Source organism: Lactuca saligna, chromosome 6, assembly GCF_052625555.1.
Source record: "Lactuca saligna cultivar CGN05327 chromosome 6, ASM5262555v1, whole genome shotgun sequence".
NCBI classification, from domain to species: domain Eukaryota; kingdom Viridiplantae; phylum Streptophyta; class Magnoliopsida; order Asterales; family Asteraceae; genus Lactuca; species Lactuca saligna.
This window is the reverse complement of record NC_136422.1, coordinates 50,155,692-50,175,289: the sequence shown is the minus strand read 5'-3', so window position 1 is coordinate 50,175,289 and position 19,598 is coordinate 50,155,692. Positions and strand designations below refer to the sequence as shown.

The window sequence follows — 19,598 nt, the reverse complement described above, 5'->3', positions numbered from 1 at the left end:
TTTAAATTTGAACCCAAAAGTTTTGAAGTTTTGAAATTTAAATAGTTAAAACCCTAATGTTTTGAAAAAGGTTTCAAAACTTGCCCTCAAGTTTTGGAATTTAAAAGTTGATTAAAAGTTAATTAGGAATGTTAAATTCTAAAACCCTAGTAATGTTTTGAAAAGTTCAAATACACCCTTATGGTTTTATTAATTAATTAAGGAGTATAATTAAAAGAGATTTAATAAATCCATAAAAGTTTAGGTTAACCATTTAATTGAATTAAAAGTGTAATTGTTAAAGTTAACCACGTAGTATTTTAAAAGTATAAAATGCACCCTATACTATATATAATATTAAAAGTCTGACATTATATATATGTATGAGTAAAAGTCAGTCTTACCGTTAGTAGGCCTTATTCACGAAGCTGGTCTATAAGAGGTGTTTAAGGAAATTGCCTATAAAATGGCAATTGAATGGGTATCCACTCTTACCCACCGCACTCTTGACTAGTGGAGGGTCGTTAGCCGAACGGGTAGGATAGGACGAAACCTTCCATTATAAGTATAATGAAATACAAAGTAACTAAATGTTTTTCAAATTCCCAATCTTAGTTACTTAGGCAAAAGTGAATTGATGCAATTCCATGAAATTACACTTTGTGCCCTTGCGAAGACGTTAGTCGAGCGTGTGTGGTTTACCGACACACTAAATGGTTCTAAGCAAAGGTAGCAAAGGGTGACTCAATGTTTGTCATAGTTCGGTGGAGCGTGTGTGGTTTACCGGCACATCGAATAGGTGATTGTAACATGTGAGGGCACCATGTAGTTTGCATGGTTATTCACACCCGCTTTGTGATCCTCGGCATCCCAGTCACAAACAAGAGGGGCATATCGAGATTTAAACATGCCATTGAAATATTCAATGAATCTCAAAGGATCTAGGAGTTTTCATAGATTTAAAACTTAAAATTATTTTTCGTTTTTCATGGTGGAAATTAGTGAACCGTCATTCACTTACCTTCAAATGTTCTTCAATTTGGGTTACAACATCCCTCTCCCGAGTTGTAGAATATTGTGTTGGGTCCTAGCCTTGGAATTTCATTTGGGTGATTTACCAAGGACTCAATCAATCAACTAACTTGAATTCGTTTTTCTCCCGATGTCAAAGTTCGACAACTATGGTCTTCTCAAATCCCGTGGAACAAGCATTCCACATGAAGATGATATTCCACGATTCGATCGAGGAACAAGAAATCATGCTTCAGTTCCTCCTCCTCCTCCAATTATTCTCCCTAACCCACACGATTGTAAAATTGAAAGGTTCAATACCACTCAAGCCCTTTTGGCAAGTAAACATAAAGAGGGCAAGTCGGTGTGTGCACACGTCTTAGGGATGAAGTCACACATTGATAGGTTAAGAATGATGGGATCCATTGTTGGTGAAGAGATGGCTGTTGATTGGGTTCTTCAATCACTTCCTAACTCATATAGTGAGTTCGTAAGAGAGTACTATATGATGAACTGCGACGTGACCCTTATAGATCTCACCTATATGCTTATTGTTGCTGAATCAGCAATGGTTTGGCGCAATAGAAAAGCAAATTTGATTGGTGAATCTGCCTTCGAGACCTCTGTGGATATAGACAATGGCAACGAAAGACATGCTATGATTGAAAAGATTTATCATAAGAGAAAGGCGATGTCTGAAGTAGTTCCATGTCCTATTGCAAAAGGAGTCAATTTGCTTTTATTGCCAAGAGAAGGGGCATTGGAGACGAAGCTGCCCTATTTACCTAAGAGATCTAAGAGATGGGAGAGTCGAAACGTATGGCTCTAATTTAGGTAAAATCCATTGACTAACTTTTTTAAGCTTCATTCTAGATTCTGAATACATAATGTGAGTTTAGAAGGATCAAAGAAAAGAAAAGAAGCTTAAGGGAAGAAGTGAGCAGAATCTAACCGTGAAGGAATGGATTTCGATCGCATTTCTCGAAGATTAGATTCTTGAGCTACTACTTAGAGTTAGAATTAGATTGCTAAGAAAGATGTATTAGCATAAGTTTTTCAATGAGTTGCGTTGTAAGGACAAATTTTTCCGCAATAAAATAAATTTTTGATTTTAAATTTTATTTATTTATCCTTACAATGGCGTGTATGAAAAATTGATGTTAAAATTATTAGCAATAATGGATTTGTTTCTTATTGTGTTACGGAAAGTCAAGAATTTACCAAATAGGGAGAGTTTCTCATCGCCCAAGTTTTAATTGGACAGAAACTTGGAATCATACAACCTGGTTGCACGATGAATGAGAAATTTCATATTTGGAAATTAGACTAATTCATTGACAAAGTGTCAAGTGAAGGACTAGGAGATCGAGTACACAAAGTTGTGTGTTGATCAAGTTCACCATAAGAGTAACAAAGATATTCGTCATGATTTACTAAAGGCTTAGTAAATATGATTACACTTACAAGATTAAGTGTAATTTTGAATTGATTAAAGGGTTTAGATCAATAGCAAAACGAATAAGAAGAATCAAGTAGGCAAAAAGATAAGAACCATATCTCAATTAAGAACCATATCTCAATTGATCCTCTAAGTGAGTCTTGGTACAATTGTATGTCCAAAAAGAGGAATGGAAGATTGAAGAAATGGTCAAGTCAAGAAGTCAATCATACTTCGTTCCAAAACAAGTCTTAAAGTCAAGATTGTGACATTGAGTGAATAGTATTAAGAGGGTTTATAAAATTCATCAATTGTGGAAAGTTGTGATGTCTTGGATAAGACAAAGATCAACTAAGACCAAAATTATGAAGTGTTTTGTTTTGATAAAAGCTACACTAACTCTTGAATATTTGTTTGTCAAGAAATGTTTTGATAAGAGAATCGTATATGTCAAGGATTCAGTGGGAGTCTTAATAGTCTTGAAAAGTTTCAAGAACAAATCAAATAAACCTTATCGATTATCACTAGCACACGAGTTGAGGTTTACAACCTATCGTGAAGACATTATTTTGTTTCTGTGCCAATCCAATCGAGTTAGTTATGCATGTGAGTCCTATGAGTTCTCATTTGAATGCATAAAAGGCAAGGACCTTGATCAATGGAAAGTACATTGATAGGAGAAGGTGAGCTGCTTAACTAGTTGGAAGACGTGGTGGGCAGCTGTGCTACCATAAGGCAAGAAATCAAGATTAAGAAAGTTCGATCCATATGAGTTTGAATTTGTCGTAAACTTTTTTTTTTAACAAATTCACATGGATAGGAACACATACACCGTTTAAATCTAAGTTTCATAAGATTTCCTCCTTCATGAAAATGATTGTGAGAAAATGCTTTCACTAAGAAAGATTTTAAAAGATAGTGATTGTAAAATTGCATTCTCGAATTCGATCATGGTTACGGCATCCCTTTCCATAATTTGAATTGTGAGGTTTGGCCATTAGTCTTAATTGTTAAGACACACATATGAACTATCTAAGGCAAAAGTGTATAAGTTCAAGAATCCTTGATAAAAGATTATCAAAGCACTAAGTATTAGAAACATGAACTTAAGAAATTCAATAAGTATTGTTTTTCTGAAAGTTAAGATGTTTATGAATACATGTCGAAGCTAGTGGGAGCATAAGTGTTATGTTTTATAATAATCATCATGATAGTGGGAGCATAAAAGTTATGATTGTATGATTATTATGTAAAGTTTTGCAAGTTGGCAATATTAATTATAGAAAAACAAGAGTTATACCTTGCAAAGTCGTAAGGGTTGTATAGTTGTTTTGCTATAATTAAGGGAGAGAATATTATGCTTCATTTCAAATCTAAAGGATTAGGTTGTGGAAGGTTAATAAATTTAGTCAAAGGTACATAGTGTGTTCTTAAAATTTCGATTATGATTACTGCATTCCTCTTCACAATTCGAATTTTGAGAACATAGAAAATAAAACATTGTGCGTCGTGTCCCATATGCTTCGGGTATAGGATCGATTGCAAATGCTTTAATGTTTGACCATTCTAAAATTTTCCAAATGTCCAGCGCATTTAGAGGGAAAAGGGACTAGAATTGGTTCTGACTAAAATAATTAAACAACTATCAAAGGACGATTCGAAGTTCGACGAGAATTGGTCGCTTGTGAGTAGTTGGAAGTATAGTATTGGAAATTATGGAAATGTTTCCATATTGGATGGACAATATCAACATCATTATGAATAGATAAGATTCTATTAAGAAATTAGTTGTCATATGGAAAATATGGAAGCGTGTCCATATTGGGAAGTAAATATTGAAAATCTATGACTAGATTATAAACTTTTATGCAAAAGGATGTTCAAAGGAATGTACTTTGAGCGAGAGACATCATATCTAAGGAATTGTCTTGTAACAATCTACGTTAGAGAACTTTGTAATATCATTGGCAATAGTCTTTGAGACTTTGGTGCAGTGACATTACAAAAGGATCGTTGCATAAAGTGTTAGAATCTAGTATAGTCTATAAGTAACAAGAATTTGATATTCTTACACTTAAGAAAATGGATTTGGAGTTGTAAAATGAGAATGATTGGAAATGTGTTCAATTTCTCTATTTCACAAAGTAAAAACCATAGGTAAACATTGTGTGCATGCTAGGAGCATGGGACAAGTGTAATAATTCAAGTATAAAGTTGATTACCCGAAACGATAAATAATGAGTAATCGATATGGTGATAAATAAAACATGTTTTGTTTATACTCAAAGGTTTGAGGCCATATGGGATTAGTATTATTCTTGTGTTTCACCTTGCATGTTTTGACTTCCAGAATAATTGAGTTTATTAAGAATAATTGAATTATTCGAACGGGCCACAGTCGTTCATATGTTGGAAGTAGACATGAATGAAGATTTTCGTGAATTGGTGTGTGGATTGTCTAAAAGAGTATTAGACATAAGCAAATGTTTGATGCAACGTTCATGAGTGCTTATGAATATGATTTGAGCATTGGATTAAACCCACGCTCACTTGGATCACTATCTCGAGTGATTAGTGAGACGATAACATCTTATATTCTTGAAACCGAGATGTGTGAGTTGTATCTTGCTAATCGGTTGCACATTGATAATATGTAAACGCACTAGTAACTTGGTATTATAAAACATATTGTTGTGTGTGATTTGGTTAGTGAGTGTAAGCAAGCATTGTATCAATGTTTATCCGTTCCTTTTATCCACGGTAGGATAAAAGCGATATCTTTGAGCCCCTCGATGGTTTAGTGATGACAAACGTAAATGCTCGGCCGGGCTAGGGCTAATTTGATTTGTTCAGTTAGTCTGTCGTCATAAATCAGAAATTGAGAAGTAGTACAAAGAGAATGATTAGAAATCATATCTCAGACGATATCTAGAATGGAGGAATATATGATCCCTTATCTAAGGACACGCGTATCTGATGTAATCAGAGTTGACAGCGGCTTTGGAAAGCTACGATTGCAGATCGGGATCTGAAGTCATACGCAGAATAGTTGTTAGGCTTATCCAAGTGGGAGACTGTTGGATTAGTGTCTAAGTCCATAACTATTTTGGTATGTACTTGACCCGATGGTGCATGGTCCTTTTGGGTTGCCTTAACCGAAGCAACTTGATAGGATGAATTATGGAGAGAAAGGATTAAATATGATTTATTAATATATTATGGGAATAATATATTAAAGGAGGAATCATATTGTTTAATTAATATTAGTCAATAATTAATTGGTAATTAGTTTTGTGACTAAAAGAGATTAATTAAACTTAAGGGATTGGAACTGTAATTATAAGAGAATTGCAATTTGGGCCATGGATTGCCTTATATTAAGGGATGAACGAATTCTAATGGGAAACCCATAAGGAAATCGTCCATGGGCTTGATAAAAGGAGTCTATGGGTTGCTTAGGGCTTAAGCATCCAAATTAGGGTTTCCTTGTTAGATAACCCTAATAGCCCAACTATATAAAGACCCCTTAAGACTCAAAAACGTGGCTAAGCTTCTTGTAAGGGTTTCTACACGTTTTTGGCAGCCTCCAACCTCTCTCCTCTTCATCCTCTTGCTTATGGTGTTTGTGAACCATTAGAGGAGTGACACTTGTGACTTTAAGCCTTCCAAAGTCAATTCAAGGAGGAATTGGGATTGTTATTGCTACATAACAATCAAGGTATGATCTTAAACCTAATTACATATTAATATGATTACTTGTATGCTAGAATTAGGGTTTATAGTCTTGGATTCAAAGCATGTACAATAGAGAAACCTAGATCCAAGCATTAGGGTTTGTATGAGCACATAGGATGTCTCATGACCAAAACCCATCAGAAACAAGGTATGGTGCTAACTTATCTAATATATTACACTTGTGTGGCATTTCTGAACCTTTTCCCTCTTACAGGTAAAGTTGATGTTCAAGTAGACATTGAAGCTGAATTGGAAGTGGAATATGTAGTTATGTTTGAAAGTGAAAGTGATGTGGAAGCTAACATTGAGGTGGAAGCTACAAGTGATGTGGTACCCGAAATGGAGGTTAACATTGAAGTTCCTGAAGTTGATGTAGAGGCTAACATTGAAGTTCATGAAGTTGATGTGGAAGTTAACATTGAAATACCCGAAGTGGATGCTAACATTGAAGTTCCTTTAGTTCAAGATAACATTGAAGAAGAGATTCAAGATGAAATGGAACATGAACTTCAAGCTAACATTCAAGAAGAAGTTCAAGATAATGCGGAACAGGAAATTCAAGACAATGCAGAAATTCAACTTAGGAAGAGGACAAGAAAAACTTTAGAAAGTTTTACAAAGATTATGCTAGGGAAGAACATAGGGAGGAAAGAGGGAAGCAGTAATGAACACCCACTAGAGATTTAAATTTAATGTCTTGTTTATATTTTTGCACAACTTTTGGTATGCATGTTTTTGAATCTTGGGTCTTGTAATAGCTTTGGCATAATGGGACAAACTTGACACATCTTTTGGAATGTTTGGTACTTTAACATCTTGGATCCTATATGTTTGGGAATCTTTTGTATTGTAAGGTACTTTAACATTTTTTTTAAGTACATGTTTATTTAGATTTTGTATACATTACATGTTTACTTAGATGTTTGCACGCGTTCATTATATATATATATATATATATATATATATATATATATATATATATATATATCAAACTTTAGTCATGATGCATCAATGTTACATATTGGTAATGTCATTTGTGATGTTTATAATGCTAGTTGTGTTCCCTGTGTTTAACATCTTTTGCACAAGTTTATTTACATGTTTGTATACAATTTGATCAAAATACATCAAGTATTAAACATCAAACTTTAGTCATGATTCATCAAAATTATGCTACATTAACTCAAACACATGCTTTAGTAATAACACGTCCAACTTACATGATATACTCAAAATACATCAAATAGGATACAAAAAACACATCAAACTTTAAAAACTACATCTTTGACATAGAAGAAAAATAACACAAACAATGTAACTTTATGAGTAACAACTTCCACTTGACTTTATCTAGTTCTTGTCTGAAAACCAAATCAGAGTTCTTCTCTTCTTCCAACTTCTTCCTGCATATACTAATTTCGTTTTCCAAATTTCCAAGCTTCAATGTTAGGTTGTAGATTTGTCCCAAATCATTGTTCTTCTCTACTTCATACTCATACTGTTCCAACCATTCCCAGAAATTACATTTTGGAGTTCTTGCACTCTTAAGGAAAGGATAAAAAAGATTAAATTGAAGAGAAGATGAAGAAGAAGATCCAATTAGGGATGATGTAACATCCCCCTCTGGCACGTATCACAATATTGTCCGCTTTGGGCCACTCGGCACGAGGACTTCCCAGGGGGTCACCCATCCCGGTACTACTCCCGCCCGAGCACGCTTAACTGCAGAGTTCTTATGGGATCTGCTGCCCTCACGGCTTTAAAACGCGTTGTGACAAGGAAGGTATCCACACCCCTTATAAGTAGATATTTCGTTCTCCTTCCAAACCGATGTAGGATCAGGTGCAACCCACTTTCACCCCCCATTATAGGGTTCGACGTCCCTGTCGAACACATCGACCCGTGCCCTGGCTCTGATACCATTTGTAACATCCCCCTCTGGCACGTATCACAATATTGTCCGCTTTGGGCCACTCGGCATGAGGACTTCCCAGGGGGTCACCCATCCCGGTACTACTCCCGCCCGAGCACGCTTAACTGCAGAGTTCTTATGGGATCTGCTGCCCTCACGGCTTTAAAACGCGTTGTGACAAGGAAGGTATCCACACCCCTTATAAGTAGATATTTCGTTCTCCTTCCAAACCGATGTATGATCAGGTGCAACCCACTTTTATTTGTAGCACCTGGTTTCCGGTATGTGAATTTTATTTGAGCATTGCCCTATTTTAGCCTTGGACTCGGCGAGTCATAAGGTCCGACTCGCCGAGTAGGGACGAGACTCAGGACACGTTTAAGTGGGCGACTCGGCGAGTCCATATCCTGGACTCGGCGAGTCACCGCTACTGGATGAAACCCTAAGTTTCAAGGGTTTGCACCCTATTTAAACCCTCATTCCACCCCAACTCGTCCCCATTCACCCCCAGAACTCCCCCAACATCGTTTTCCGTTATTTCCTTGAGAGATTGAAGTGTTCTTGGTGTGTTCTTGAAGGTTTTGAGGAGAAAGAGGAGTAGATCAAGAAGAGGAGAAGGAGATCAGCCATCTTTGTGTCATTTCAACACTTTCCTTGAGGTATATCTCGTTTTTCCCCTGTTTCTATGCTTAAGATTCCATTTGAGACACTCTTGAGCAATTCTTCAAGCTTGTTTGTGCTTAATGTTTCGTAATAAGTGGATTAACCTTTAGATCTAGGCAAGATTGAGCTCCAGGAGCTCAGATCTGTTAGCTTTATGGCCCCATGTGGCTTGTTCATCCTAGATCTACCCTTTTGAGGCATTTTGCACCCTAAAATCCACATTAGTGAATATCCACACGTAAAGTTGGAAACTTTACGTGTGATTTGTGTCCTAGAAGTCCAGATCTATGAATGGCATGGATTGAAATCGAGTAAATCAGTGTATTTGGTGGATGCATGGCGGCGACTCGGCGAGTCGTATTGGCGACTCGGCGAGTCTGGTCGCGAGTCACCGATTTGGTCCCTTCATGATGTATCGAGTTGAGCCGTGAGTCACAGGGGGTGACTCGGTGAGTTGGGAGCTGAACTCACCCATGTTAGGACTCGGCGAGTCAATGCCCTGACTCGGCGAGTCCAAGGCAATCTTCATAGATCAAGAACAGACTCGGCGAGTTGTTCATACAACTCGGCGAGTCTTAGCATAAAGTGTTCTTCGGATGAAGATGAACTCGACGAGTTGTTCATACAACTCGGCGAGTAGGATGAAGGAGTTGAATGACAGTTAGAAGATGAACTCGTCGAGTCATAGCCCAACTCGACGAGTAGAACCAGGGACCCAGGACAATAGTTTGCTAGGGACTCGGCGAGTGGAGATCCACTCGGCGAGTCGGGTCAACTGAAAGTTGACTCTAGCATTGACTTAGAGCTAGACCGGGGGTAAAATGGTCATTTTACCTAAAGGACAGTTAGCAGTGTTTGATTGAGTATGTTGTGGGAATTGCAGCCGGAGGACTCCCGGAGCAGCAGCAGTCAGTTAGTTCCCGATCAGTTCAGCAGCTACTTTGAGGTGAGTTACCTTCCAGTAGCGGTGGGTCTAAGGCCACAATGCCGGCCCACCAGTAGGAGATGTATGATAGATGATTGTCTTTGAGAAATCATCTAGGTTTGCTATTACCTGTTATGTTATATGCTATCATGATACGTTATATGCAATAGTAGTAGAGTTCGGTTGTTAGGACCGCTGGGTAGTCAGACACCCCAGAGTTATCTGACTGTATGTGATGGTATGCTTGTATGTTGGTCTGTTATGTTATGCGATAGAGGTAGCGGGAGGGGACCAGTCCCCGAGGATCGGTTGTTAGGACCGATGGGTAGTCAGCACCCCAGAATGGCTTGACATGGGTAGTCAGCACCCCAGAATGGCCGCATGGGTAGGTCGGCACCCCAGAATGGCCGTACCGGGTAGTCAGGCACCCCAGAATAGCCTGGCAGTACGTATGTTATGTGTTTGTGTGGTATGTGGTACGTTGGGGGAACTCACTAAGCTTTGTGCTTACGTTTACAGTTTTGTTTTCAGGTACCTCTGCACCGAAGGGGAAGGAGCTGGCGCGGTATCGGCACGTCATACACACACTCTTCGGTTTCCGCATTTACGAGATTTACTGGGATTGTACTCTGATATTTTGATGGGATGTATGGTTTGACCTTTTAGAACATGGTTGCGATGTGTTATGGTGTGATCAAACAATGTTTTTATTTATTAATGTTTTCTAAAGTAATATTTTAAAATGAAATTTTCGGACGTAAAAATTGGGTCGTTGCAAGTTGGTATCAGAGCCCTGGTTTGAGGGATTCGGACACGCCTTCGGGAGTGTTTGGACTCAAATCGAGGGATTGAAAGATTTTTCAAAAGAAATTGTTCTTTAAAACCCGGAAAAGAGTCATAAGAAAGAGCAAAGTGTGTGACGTGCGCGACCGGCCGAGCTCAAGTAAGTATTCCCCATAGTACCCATACAAGTTTATGTTATGTTTATCAGCTTACGTAGAACTGCATGCTAGAATAGGCTAAGGATCTAGGAGTGATGCCTTATGTGCCTGCTTATGTGTTACTGCTTTATGAATATTGCATGCTAGAATTGAGTAGACAGCAGTAGGATAGCCTATTTAGGTTATGCCTGATAGTATGAGCTTAGCATCCTATGTTAAGTGTCGTTTCTTGTTATAAGAATAGTTTTGGCTTGAGTCTGTTTTTCCCTTATCCGAATGCTGCTTGCTTCGTGCTTGGTGGGACTCTGAGTAATGGGAATTAGCCACTAGGTAAACACGTCACACCACATGTAATCAGGGTTGAATAATCCCAAAGTATTGGAACTGGCCCTATTACGCAGCTCTTGTTTGAGTCCAACCGTTGTAGGGACGGATCTTTTACTTGAAGGATTATCTAATCCTCATCACATGTGATGGTGTTTAGGTGGTGGCTAACTGGCATTATGAGGAGACCTACAGCAGCTGAGGACCAGTCGTGTTGAACTTGAGTTTTCCCTAGGGCAAGCCTAGGATGAGAATAACAGAGAGTAGCAGTAGTAAAGGGGAGCTGGTGGAGTCGAGGAATTCCTCGAAGAAGGTACGGGTAGATGTGGAAGGTAGTATGGGCCCGTACTATTGAAAGCAGAGGATCCGTACCCGAGCCGAGGAAGGCCAAGACGAGACCAAGGAACTTGTAAGTAGTTGAGATCCCTCAGAAAGTAGCAGTACCACTAATGATTATTATGATGTTTTGCAGAATGGTGGTACTTCGACCGAGACCGACAGATGGCGGGTCAGGAGAGGGGTCAGGTTCGGGATCAGGCACCGAGCCGATTGATGAGAGGCTACATGAGTTCATCACGTCGGAGATCACTAGGGGCATCCTTGAGTCGACCCCCATCATCTTTGGGTCAATCAAGGAAGGGATCATGGAGTTGATGGAGGATCGCCTACGGGCATTCAGGAGCGACTTGGCCTCTAGCCAGTCGGGATCTCGCACACTGTCCTTCAAGGACTTCAGGGGCAGTGGTGCGCCGGATTTCCATGGGGTGAAGGACCCCATTGTCGCCAGGCAGTGGATTGCGGATATTGAGTCCGCCCAGTTGACCATCTTCTGCCCCGAGGGGTCGAAGGTGAGGTACGCAGCAGGGTGTTTACGGGACCGAGCCCGGGATTGGTGGGAGTCAGTGGGTGACTCGTTGGGAGCCTCGGCTATCGAGGCAATGACCTGGTCGGACTTTGTGGTTAGGTTCAGGGCAGAGTTTGCACCAGCGGTCGAGCTTCAGCAGCTGGCCAGGGAGTTTCTAGACATGAGGCAGACGACAGAGACCGTGGCGGAGATCACCGCCAAGTTTCGGGAGAGGGCTTTATTGGTGCCCCAGTATGCAGGTGATGAGGATATGAGGAGGACTCGTTACCATGATATGCTACGAGCTGACATTCGGGAGCATGTTAGCTTTTCGGCTTGCCCTACCCTGGACTCCATGATTGCCAGGGCTAGGGAGAGAGAGATAGATTTGGAGCACATCCGGAAACGGAAACTTGAGGACGGTCAGACAGCAGGGGCTTCGGGGAAGAAGCCCAAGGGATCAGATGGGAGGCCGAAAGGCCAGTCGGGACCGAGCCGCTGCAGGAGGTGCGGCAGGCCGCACGAGGGGGCGTGCAGGATGGGATCGTCAGGCTGCTACAAGTGCGGCAAGTTTGGGCATATCAGCAGGGATTGCACTGCTCCTGCGACAGTTATTCAGACATCTGAGTTGCTGTGTTTCCACTGCAACCATAGGGGCCACAAGAAAGCCAATTTCCCCATGTTGACAGTTTCAGCGCCAGTGAAGGCGCCAGCTCCAGCGACCCTGCGGATCACGGATGGCCGTCAGGGCAAGGCAGAGGCTCCAGTGGTGAGGAGTCGAGCATTTCAGTTGACTGCCGAGGAGGCACGCGCCGCGCCCGATGTGGTGACGGGTATGATTCCTTCCTTCTATCTTTTATTTTACGTTGTTATGATATTGATATGTGCTCCGTGTGTATACATGTGTATTAGGATCGTTCCATGTGAACGGCATCCCGGTTCAGGTATTGTTCGACTCGGGTGCATCCCGATCGTTTGTTTCTCTTGCTCTTAGCAAGAGATTTCATGAGACTTCGGGCGAGTTAGATTGCCCATTAGAGGTAGAGATTGCTGACGATCGATCGGTGCGAGCATCGATGGTGTTTCGAGATTGTGTTCTGCGACTGTTTGAGGAGCGTTACTTGGTAGACTTGGTTCCCATTCCATTGCGTGGGAACAAGGTGATTATTGGTATGGATTGGTTGAGCCCTAATGGGGCAGTGATAGATTGCGCGCAGCAGCTGGTGCGAGTCAGGACCCCAAGCGGGGGAGAGTTAGTGATTCATGGAGAGCGGCCGCAGTGTGGACCCACTGTATGTTCAGCAGCGAGGGCTAGGCGCTACCTTCAGCAGGGATGCGCGGGTTATGTCGCGTATGTGATGGATACCCGGGAGGCGGGTAAGGCGACCGTGAGCGAGGTCCCGGTGGTTTGAAATTTTTCTAATGTTTTCCCGGAGGAACTACGTGGGATACCTCCGGAGCGACAGGTGGAGTTCAGGATTGACCTCATTCCCGGTGCGGCTCCGATAGCCAAAGCACCATATCGGTTGGCTCCTCCCGAGATGCAGGAGTTGTCTACGCAGCTTCAGGAGCTGCTGGACAAGGGATTTATTCGGCCGAGCAGTTCACCCTGGGGAGCCCCGATTCTGTTTGTAAGAAAGAAGGAGGGGTCGCATCGGATGTGTATAGATTATCGGGAGCTGAACAAGGTAACAGTGAAGAACCGATACCCGCTTCTGAGGATTGACGACCTATTTGACCAGCTTCAGGGAGCATCTTGGTTCTCCAAGATTGACTTGCGTTCGGGGTATCATCAGATGAGGGTCATGGAGGAGGATATGCAGAAGATTGCGTTTCGGACGCGCTATGGTCATTACGAGTTCGTGGTGATGCCGTTTGGGCTCACCAATGCTCCTGCCGCGTTCATGGACCTCATGAACCGCGTGTGTAGACCGATGCTGGATCGGTCTGTGATAGTCTTTATCGATGATATCTTGGTCTATTCCAAGACTCGGGAGGAACACGAAGAGCATCTGAGGGAGGTATTGGAGACCCTGAGGAGGGAGAGCTTGTATGCCAAGTTCTCCAAGTGTGAGTTTTGGTTGCGCGAGGTGCAATTTCTTGGACACCTCGTCAACCAGAACGGGATTCTGGTTGATCCGGCCAAGGTCGAGGCCGTGATGAGATGGGAGGTCCCGAAGTCCCCATCCGAGATTCAGAGCTTCCTGGGATTGGCGGGCTACTATCGGAGATTTATCCAAGATTTCTCCAAGATAGCCGTACCCCTGACACGACTGACGAAGAAAGCCATGGTCTTTCGGTGGGGACCCGAGCAGCAGACTGCGTTTGAGATGCTGAGACAGAAATTGTGTGAGGCACCGATCCTAGCCCTGCCTGAGGGCATAGAGGATTTTGTGGTTTACTGCGATGCGTCCATTTCAGGGTTGGGCGCAGTTCTGATGCAGAGGGGGCATGTCATTGCCTACGCTTCGCGGCAGCTCAAGCCTCACGAGGCAAATTACCCGACGCACGATTTGGAGTTGGGGGCGGTGGTCTTTGCCCTCAAGATTTGGCGGCATTACCTCTACGGGGTTCGGTGTACCATCTACACGGACCACAAGAGTTTGAGGTACCTCATGGACCAGCCGAATCTGAATATGAGGCAGCGGCGGTGGTTGGACGTGGTGAAGGATTATGATTGCGAGATCCTTTACCACCCGGGGAAGGCCAATGTGGTGGCCAATGCGCTTAGCCGCAAGACGGTGCCGATCAGGGACGTCTGTTTGAGGATGACTGTGGTGACTCCCCTGTTGGAGCAGATTCGGGAGGCTCAACAGGAGGCTATCAAGGAGGAGCATCGGAAGAGCGAGCGTGTGGTGGGTCAGGTTTCCTCCTTTGATTATGATGGCAGAGGACTTTTGACATTACACCGTAGGGTGTGGGTGCCGTATCACGGTGGCGTGCGTCAGATTTTGATGGAGGAGGCGCACAAGTCCCGATTTTCTATTCATCCCGGGGCGACGAAGATGTATAGGGATCTTCGTCCGGATTATTGGTGGCCTTGCATGAAGCGGGATGTAGCATGGTACGTCGAGCGGTGTTTGACCTGCAGGAAGGTCAAGGCCGAACATCAGAGGCCGCATGGCAAGATGCAGCCGTTGGACATTCTACTGTGGAAATGGGAAGATGTCACGATGGATTTTATCACAAAGCTTCCCAGGACCGCACGGGGAGTGGATTCGATTTGGGTCATCGTGGATAGATTGACCAAGAGTGCTCACTTTATTCCAATTCAGGAGAGCATATCGGCCGAAAAATTGGCCGACATCTATATCAGGGAGATTGTGGCACGGCATGGGGTGCCAGTATCGGTGATCTCGGACAGAGATGTGCGTTTTACTTCCAGATTTTGGAAGAAATTCCATGACGAGTTGGGCACTCGTCTGCATTTTAGCACCGCCTTTCACCCGCAGACAGATGGTCAGAGTGAGCGGACCATCCAGACTTTGGAGGACATGTTGCGGGCGTGTGTGTTGGATTTCGGTGGTAGCTGGGATACCTATCTTCCCTTGGCTGAGTTCTCCTACAACAACAGCTATCACGCGAGCATTGACCGACCACCGTTCGAGATGTTGTATGGGCGGAAGTGCAGAACCCCGATATGTTGGGGGGAGGTTGGCCAGAGAGTCATGGGAAGCACCGAGGTGGTGCTAGAGACGACCGAGAGGATCCAGCAGGTTCGGAGCAGACTTCAGACTGCACAGAGTCGGCAGAAAAGCTACGCCGATAGATGTCGATCCGACTTGGAGTTCCAAGTCGGGGATATGGTCCTCCTGAAAGTGTCGCCTTGGAAAGGTGTCATTCGATTCAGGAAGCGGGGCAAGTTGGGCCCAAGGTTCATCGGGCCGTTCAGGGTTGCAGCCCGGGTGGGCAAGGTGGCGTATAGGCTGGATCTGCCAGCCGAGCTCAGTCAGATCCACAGCACCTTCCATGTTTCGCAGCTGCGGAAGTGTCTGGTGGACGATTCAGCAGTAGTACCATATATGACCATGGATAAAAGGTAAGATGTAGTTACCCTCATTTTCCCTTAATCAAACATTTACATAAAAGCTAAATTTTCTTTTTTCGTCTTAGACTTAATTTTCTTTGTATATGTAATATGTAAGTGCTAAATTTTCCCCTATATTTTCTTACTATTTGGATGCGTTTTTATAATATTGACCGTTTAAAAAAAAAAAAAAAAAAAAAGCTAAATTATTGTTCGACCTTTTTGACAGAAAATGTGTATTTAGAAAAAAGTCCATTGAAAAAAACAAAATTAGTTTTATAGATAGAAAAACTCTGATTTTAAAACTTGTAATCAACTTTGTTTTTCCGCATTCAAAGATACGAAAAATCATGCTAAACGGATTCCATATCTTAGTATATATGAAAAGCCAAAATAATATTCTATTCATAGGATGCGGCAAAACGCATTACTTCACAACCTCTTGGGAATTTCGACTGGTTGAAACCCACCCCAAATGTCAACACGCTAAGCCCTGATTAATTACCGCATTCATTATACTCCTCCCAAGTCGTGTGTACATATGGCTTCCATGCATCATTTGGTTGTATCGTACAACTGTTTACTCCATTTCGAACATGGGTTTGTCATGCCTCTATATATAAACAGAACGTCTGATCCAAAAAGATATCAAGAGACTCAGTAACAAAAGCATTTAATTTCCTCACACATTGTGTGCAAAATAATTTATATATAACCAATGCCTGAGATTGAAGGATCTCCGGGAAGCTCCATGCATGGAGTCACCGGACGGGAGCAGGTGCTGGCTTTCTCCGTTGCTTCTCCAATGGTACCCACTGACACCACCGCCAAATTCGACCTTCCAGTCGACTCTGAACACAAGGCGAAAGTCTTCAACCTTTTCTCTTTGGCAAAACCTCACATGAGAACCTTCCATCTCTCCTGGCTCTCTTTCTTCACCACCTTCGTCTCCACCTTCGCGGCGGCTCCACTCGTTCCCATCATCCGGGACAATATTAATCTCACCAAATCAGACATCGGGAATGCTGGTGTTGCGTCTGTCTCCGGAAGCATTTTCTCCAGGCTTGTAATGGGTGCTGTATGCGATATGTTGGGCCCCCGCTATGGCTGCGCTTTCCTCATCATGCTGTCTGCTCCGACAGTGTTTTGCATGGCGCTTGTTGAAGATGCGAGTGGGTATATCGCAGTGAGGTTCATGATAGGGTTCTCTTTGGCGACATTTGTGTCTTGTCAGTACTGGATGAGCACCATGTTTAACGGTAAGATCATCGGACTAGTGAATGGGACTGCCGCCGGATGGGGAAACATGGGTGGTGGTGCAACACAGCTGTTGATGCCGGTGTTGTTCGAGATCATAAAGAAGGCTGGTGCGACGCCGTTTACAGCGTGGAGGATTGCCTTCTTTATACCCGGGTTGATGAATGTTATAATGGGGATTTTGGTGTTAACTCTTGGCCAAGATTTACCAGATGGGAACCTTGGTGCTCTTCAGAAGAAGGGTGATGTCGCCAAAGACAAATTCGGCAAGGTATACATTAATTATATATGTTCACACTAGGCTATTATATTAATTAACTAAGGAAAGAATCTTAAAGTCAATTTGATAGTGAGATTATGATTTTGTGATCGTTTTTTTTTCAGGTGTTATGGTATGCTGTGACGAACTATAGGACGTGGATCTTTGTACTTCTCTATGGCTACTCCATGGGTGTCGAATTAACCATTGATAATGTCATCGCTGAGTACTTTTACGACAGATTTGATCTAAAGCTTCATCTTGCTGGAATTGTTGCTGCCACTTTTGGAATGGCAAACATCGTGGCCCGACCTTTCGGAGGATGGACATCAGATTTCATGGCGAAAAGGTTTGGAATGCGTGGTCGTCTATGGAACTTATGGCTTCTCCAGACAGCCGGAGGGATTTTCTGTCTCTGCCTCGGCCTAGTCAACTCCTTACCTTTAGCCATCACCTTTATGATCCTCTTCTCTGTCGGAGCACAGGCTGCATGTGGTGCAACATTCGGCATCATCCCTTTCATTTCCAGAAGATCTCTAGGTATCATCTCAGGGATGACGGGAGCAGGTGGAAACTTTGGATCTGGGTTGACCCAGTTAGTGTTCTTTGCAAACGCTTCGTTCTCGACTGCAAAAGGGTTGTCTTATATGGGTATCATGATCATATGTTGTACACTTCCAGTGAGTTTGGTTCACTTTCCTCAGTGGGGGAGCATGTTCTTTCCACCTAGTAATGATAACGTTAAGGGTAGTGAGGAGAATTACTATGTTTCGGAGTGGACGGAGGAGGAGAAGCAAAAGGGAATGCACCAAGGAAGCCTGAAGTTCGCCGAGAACAGCCGGTCGGAGCGTGGAGGAAAGGTGGCATCGGTTGCATCACCAACGGATGCCACTACTAACAATAACCATGTTTAAGTATATGAAAATTTTATAGATTTATAGATATTTGATGTTTGCCTTCAAATGTATTATATATACCCTTATAAATAATTAATGAAGCTAGAGTTCGTTATTCCATTAATTCGATAGTTTCATTTTTGGATGGTTTACATGTGTCAGATGACTATTAATTATAGTGTTGCTTAAAAACGGAAATCTTGAAAGAGGGAGAAAATAGAGAGAAATGTTTGAATTATTATCTTTAATCATCAAATAGTTGTTGGGCATGATAACATATAAGAAATCTAAGTAAAGATTTGTAGGGTAAGTGGATGCTGAAGAAAAGAATTAAGGATGACTTGAAATCACTATAATAAATCCAAGTAACATATACATGTACGTACCTTAAAAGTTGTATGAGAGATGTTGCATATTCCTAGGAGAAGAGATGCAGTAACAGCGAAAACATGAGATGAATGTTTGAGAATTCGAGGTCTTTACCTAAATCAATTCCATACATTCGATCAATCGATTCATTACAAATGTTGTTTGGTGCGCTTACGGATTATATAATCAACATCAGAAAAGTATATGGATTAGGAAGAAATCGTACCTATCCTTTCGTTGCCGTTTCAACGTTGCCTCCAGCAAAAGATTAAAACAAACAATTATTAAAAATGAGAAGTTGTAATTGGAGGTCTATAACAAACAAAATGGTAGTATCTATTTAAAATTTAGTAAAAAATAAATTTTTTTGGAACTTTGCAATTATAGCTCCAAATCCAAAGAATTTATCCGAGTTGCAACGAGAGTTACCTTGCATAAACATGTGTTACTTAAAGTTAGAATGACTTCGTCAATCTAAAAACTATTTTCAAATAAGAATACATTTTCAACTATTAATTGTTCATATTAACAACCTTCTTTCATCAGTTGCTCAAGTGTTTTGCTTTCTCTTCTTTCAACGACACGTACCCCCGTCATCTCACCAAAATACAGAACGACCTATAAAATCTAGAGTATATGTTATCATTATTTGTAATATCAATATTTTTTTTAATGAATACAAATCATACATACATGTGATTGCAATATATCGTTTTTAATCAAATTATTCAACATTTTTTTATTTTTATAATACCGTAATGCATAAAAATACATCTACAATAGCATCAAAATAAAAAATGTCCCAACTATTCAAAGATTTTTTTTCAATTTTTAATTAATTAATAGTTGTCACACTTTCAGTTAATATATCTAGGAATCATGTAAACCAACCTTAACAGGGCATCTGGTTCAAACGTGAAGCAAGGTAGGAGGAAGGTTATTCAAATCACCTGCATCAATAACCACAAACGAAGAAACCCTAAAATCTAAAGAATTACATGAAAAATTATAGATATTT

General features: G+C 41.7%; 1 protein-coding gene across 1 annotated transcript; it reads left to right on the top strand.

Moving 5' to 3' along the window:
* Positions 1 to 16,437: 16,437 nt before the first annotated feature.
* On the top strand, positions 16,438 to 18,324 carry LOC145001241 (high affinity nitrate transporter 2.4-like). The gene is made up of 2 exons (XM_078960598.1): positions 16,438 to 17,327; positions 17,441 to 18,324. The coding sequence occupies exons 1-2, from the start codon at positions 16,518 to 16,520 to the stop codon at positions 18,227 to 18,229; spliced, it is 1,599 nt and encodes a 532-aa protein (XP_078816724.1). The 5' UTR covers positions 16,438 to 16,517; the 3' UTR covers positions 18,230 to 18,324.
* The last annotated feature ends 1,274 nt before the right edge of the window (positions 18,325 to 19,598 follow it).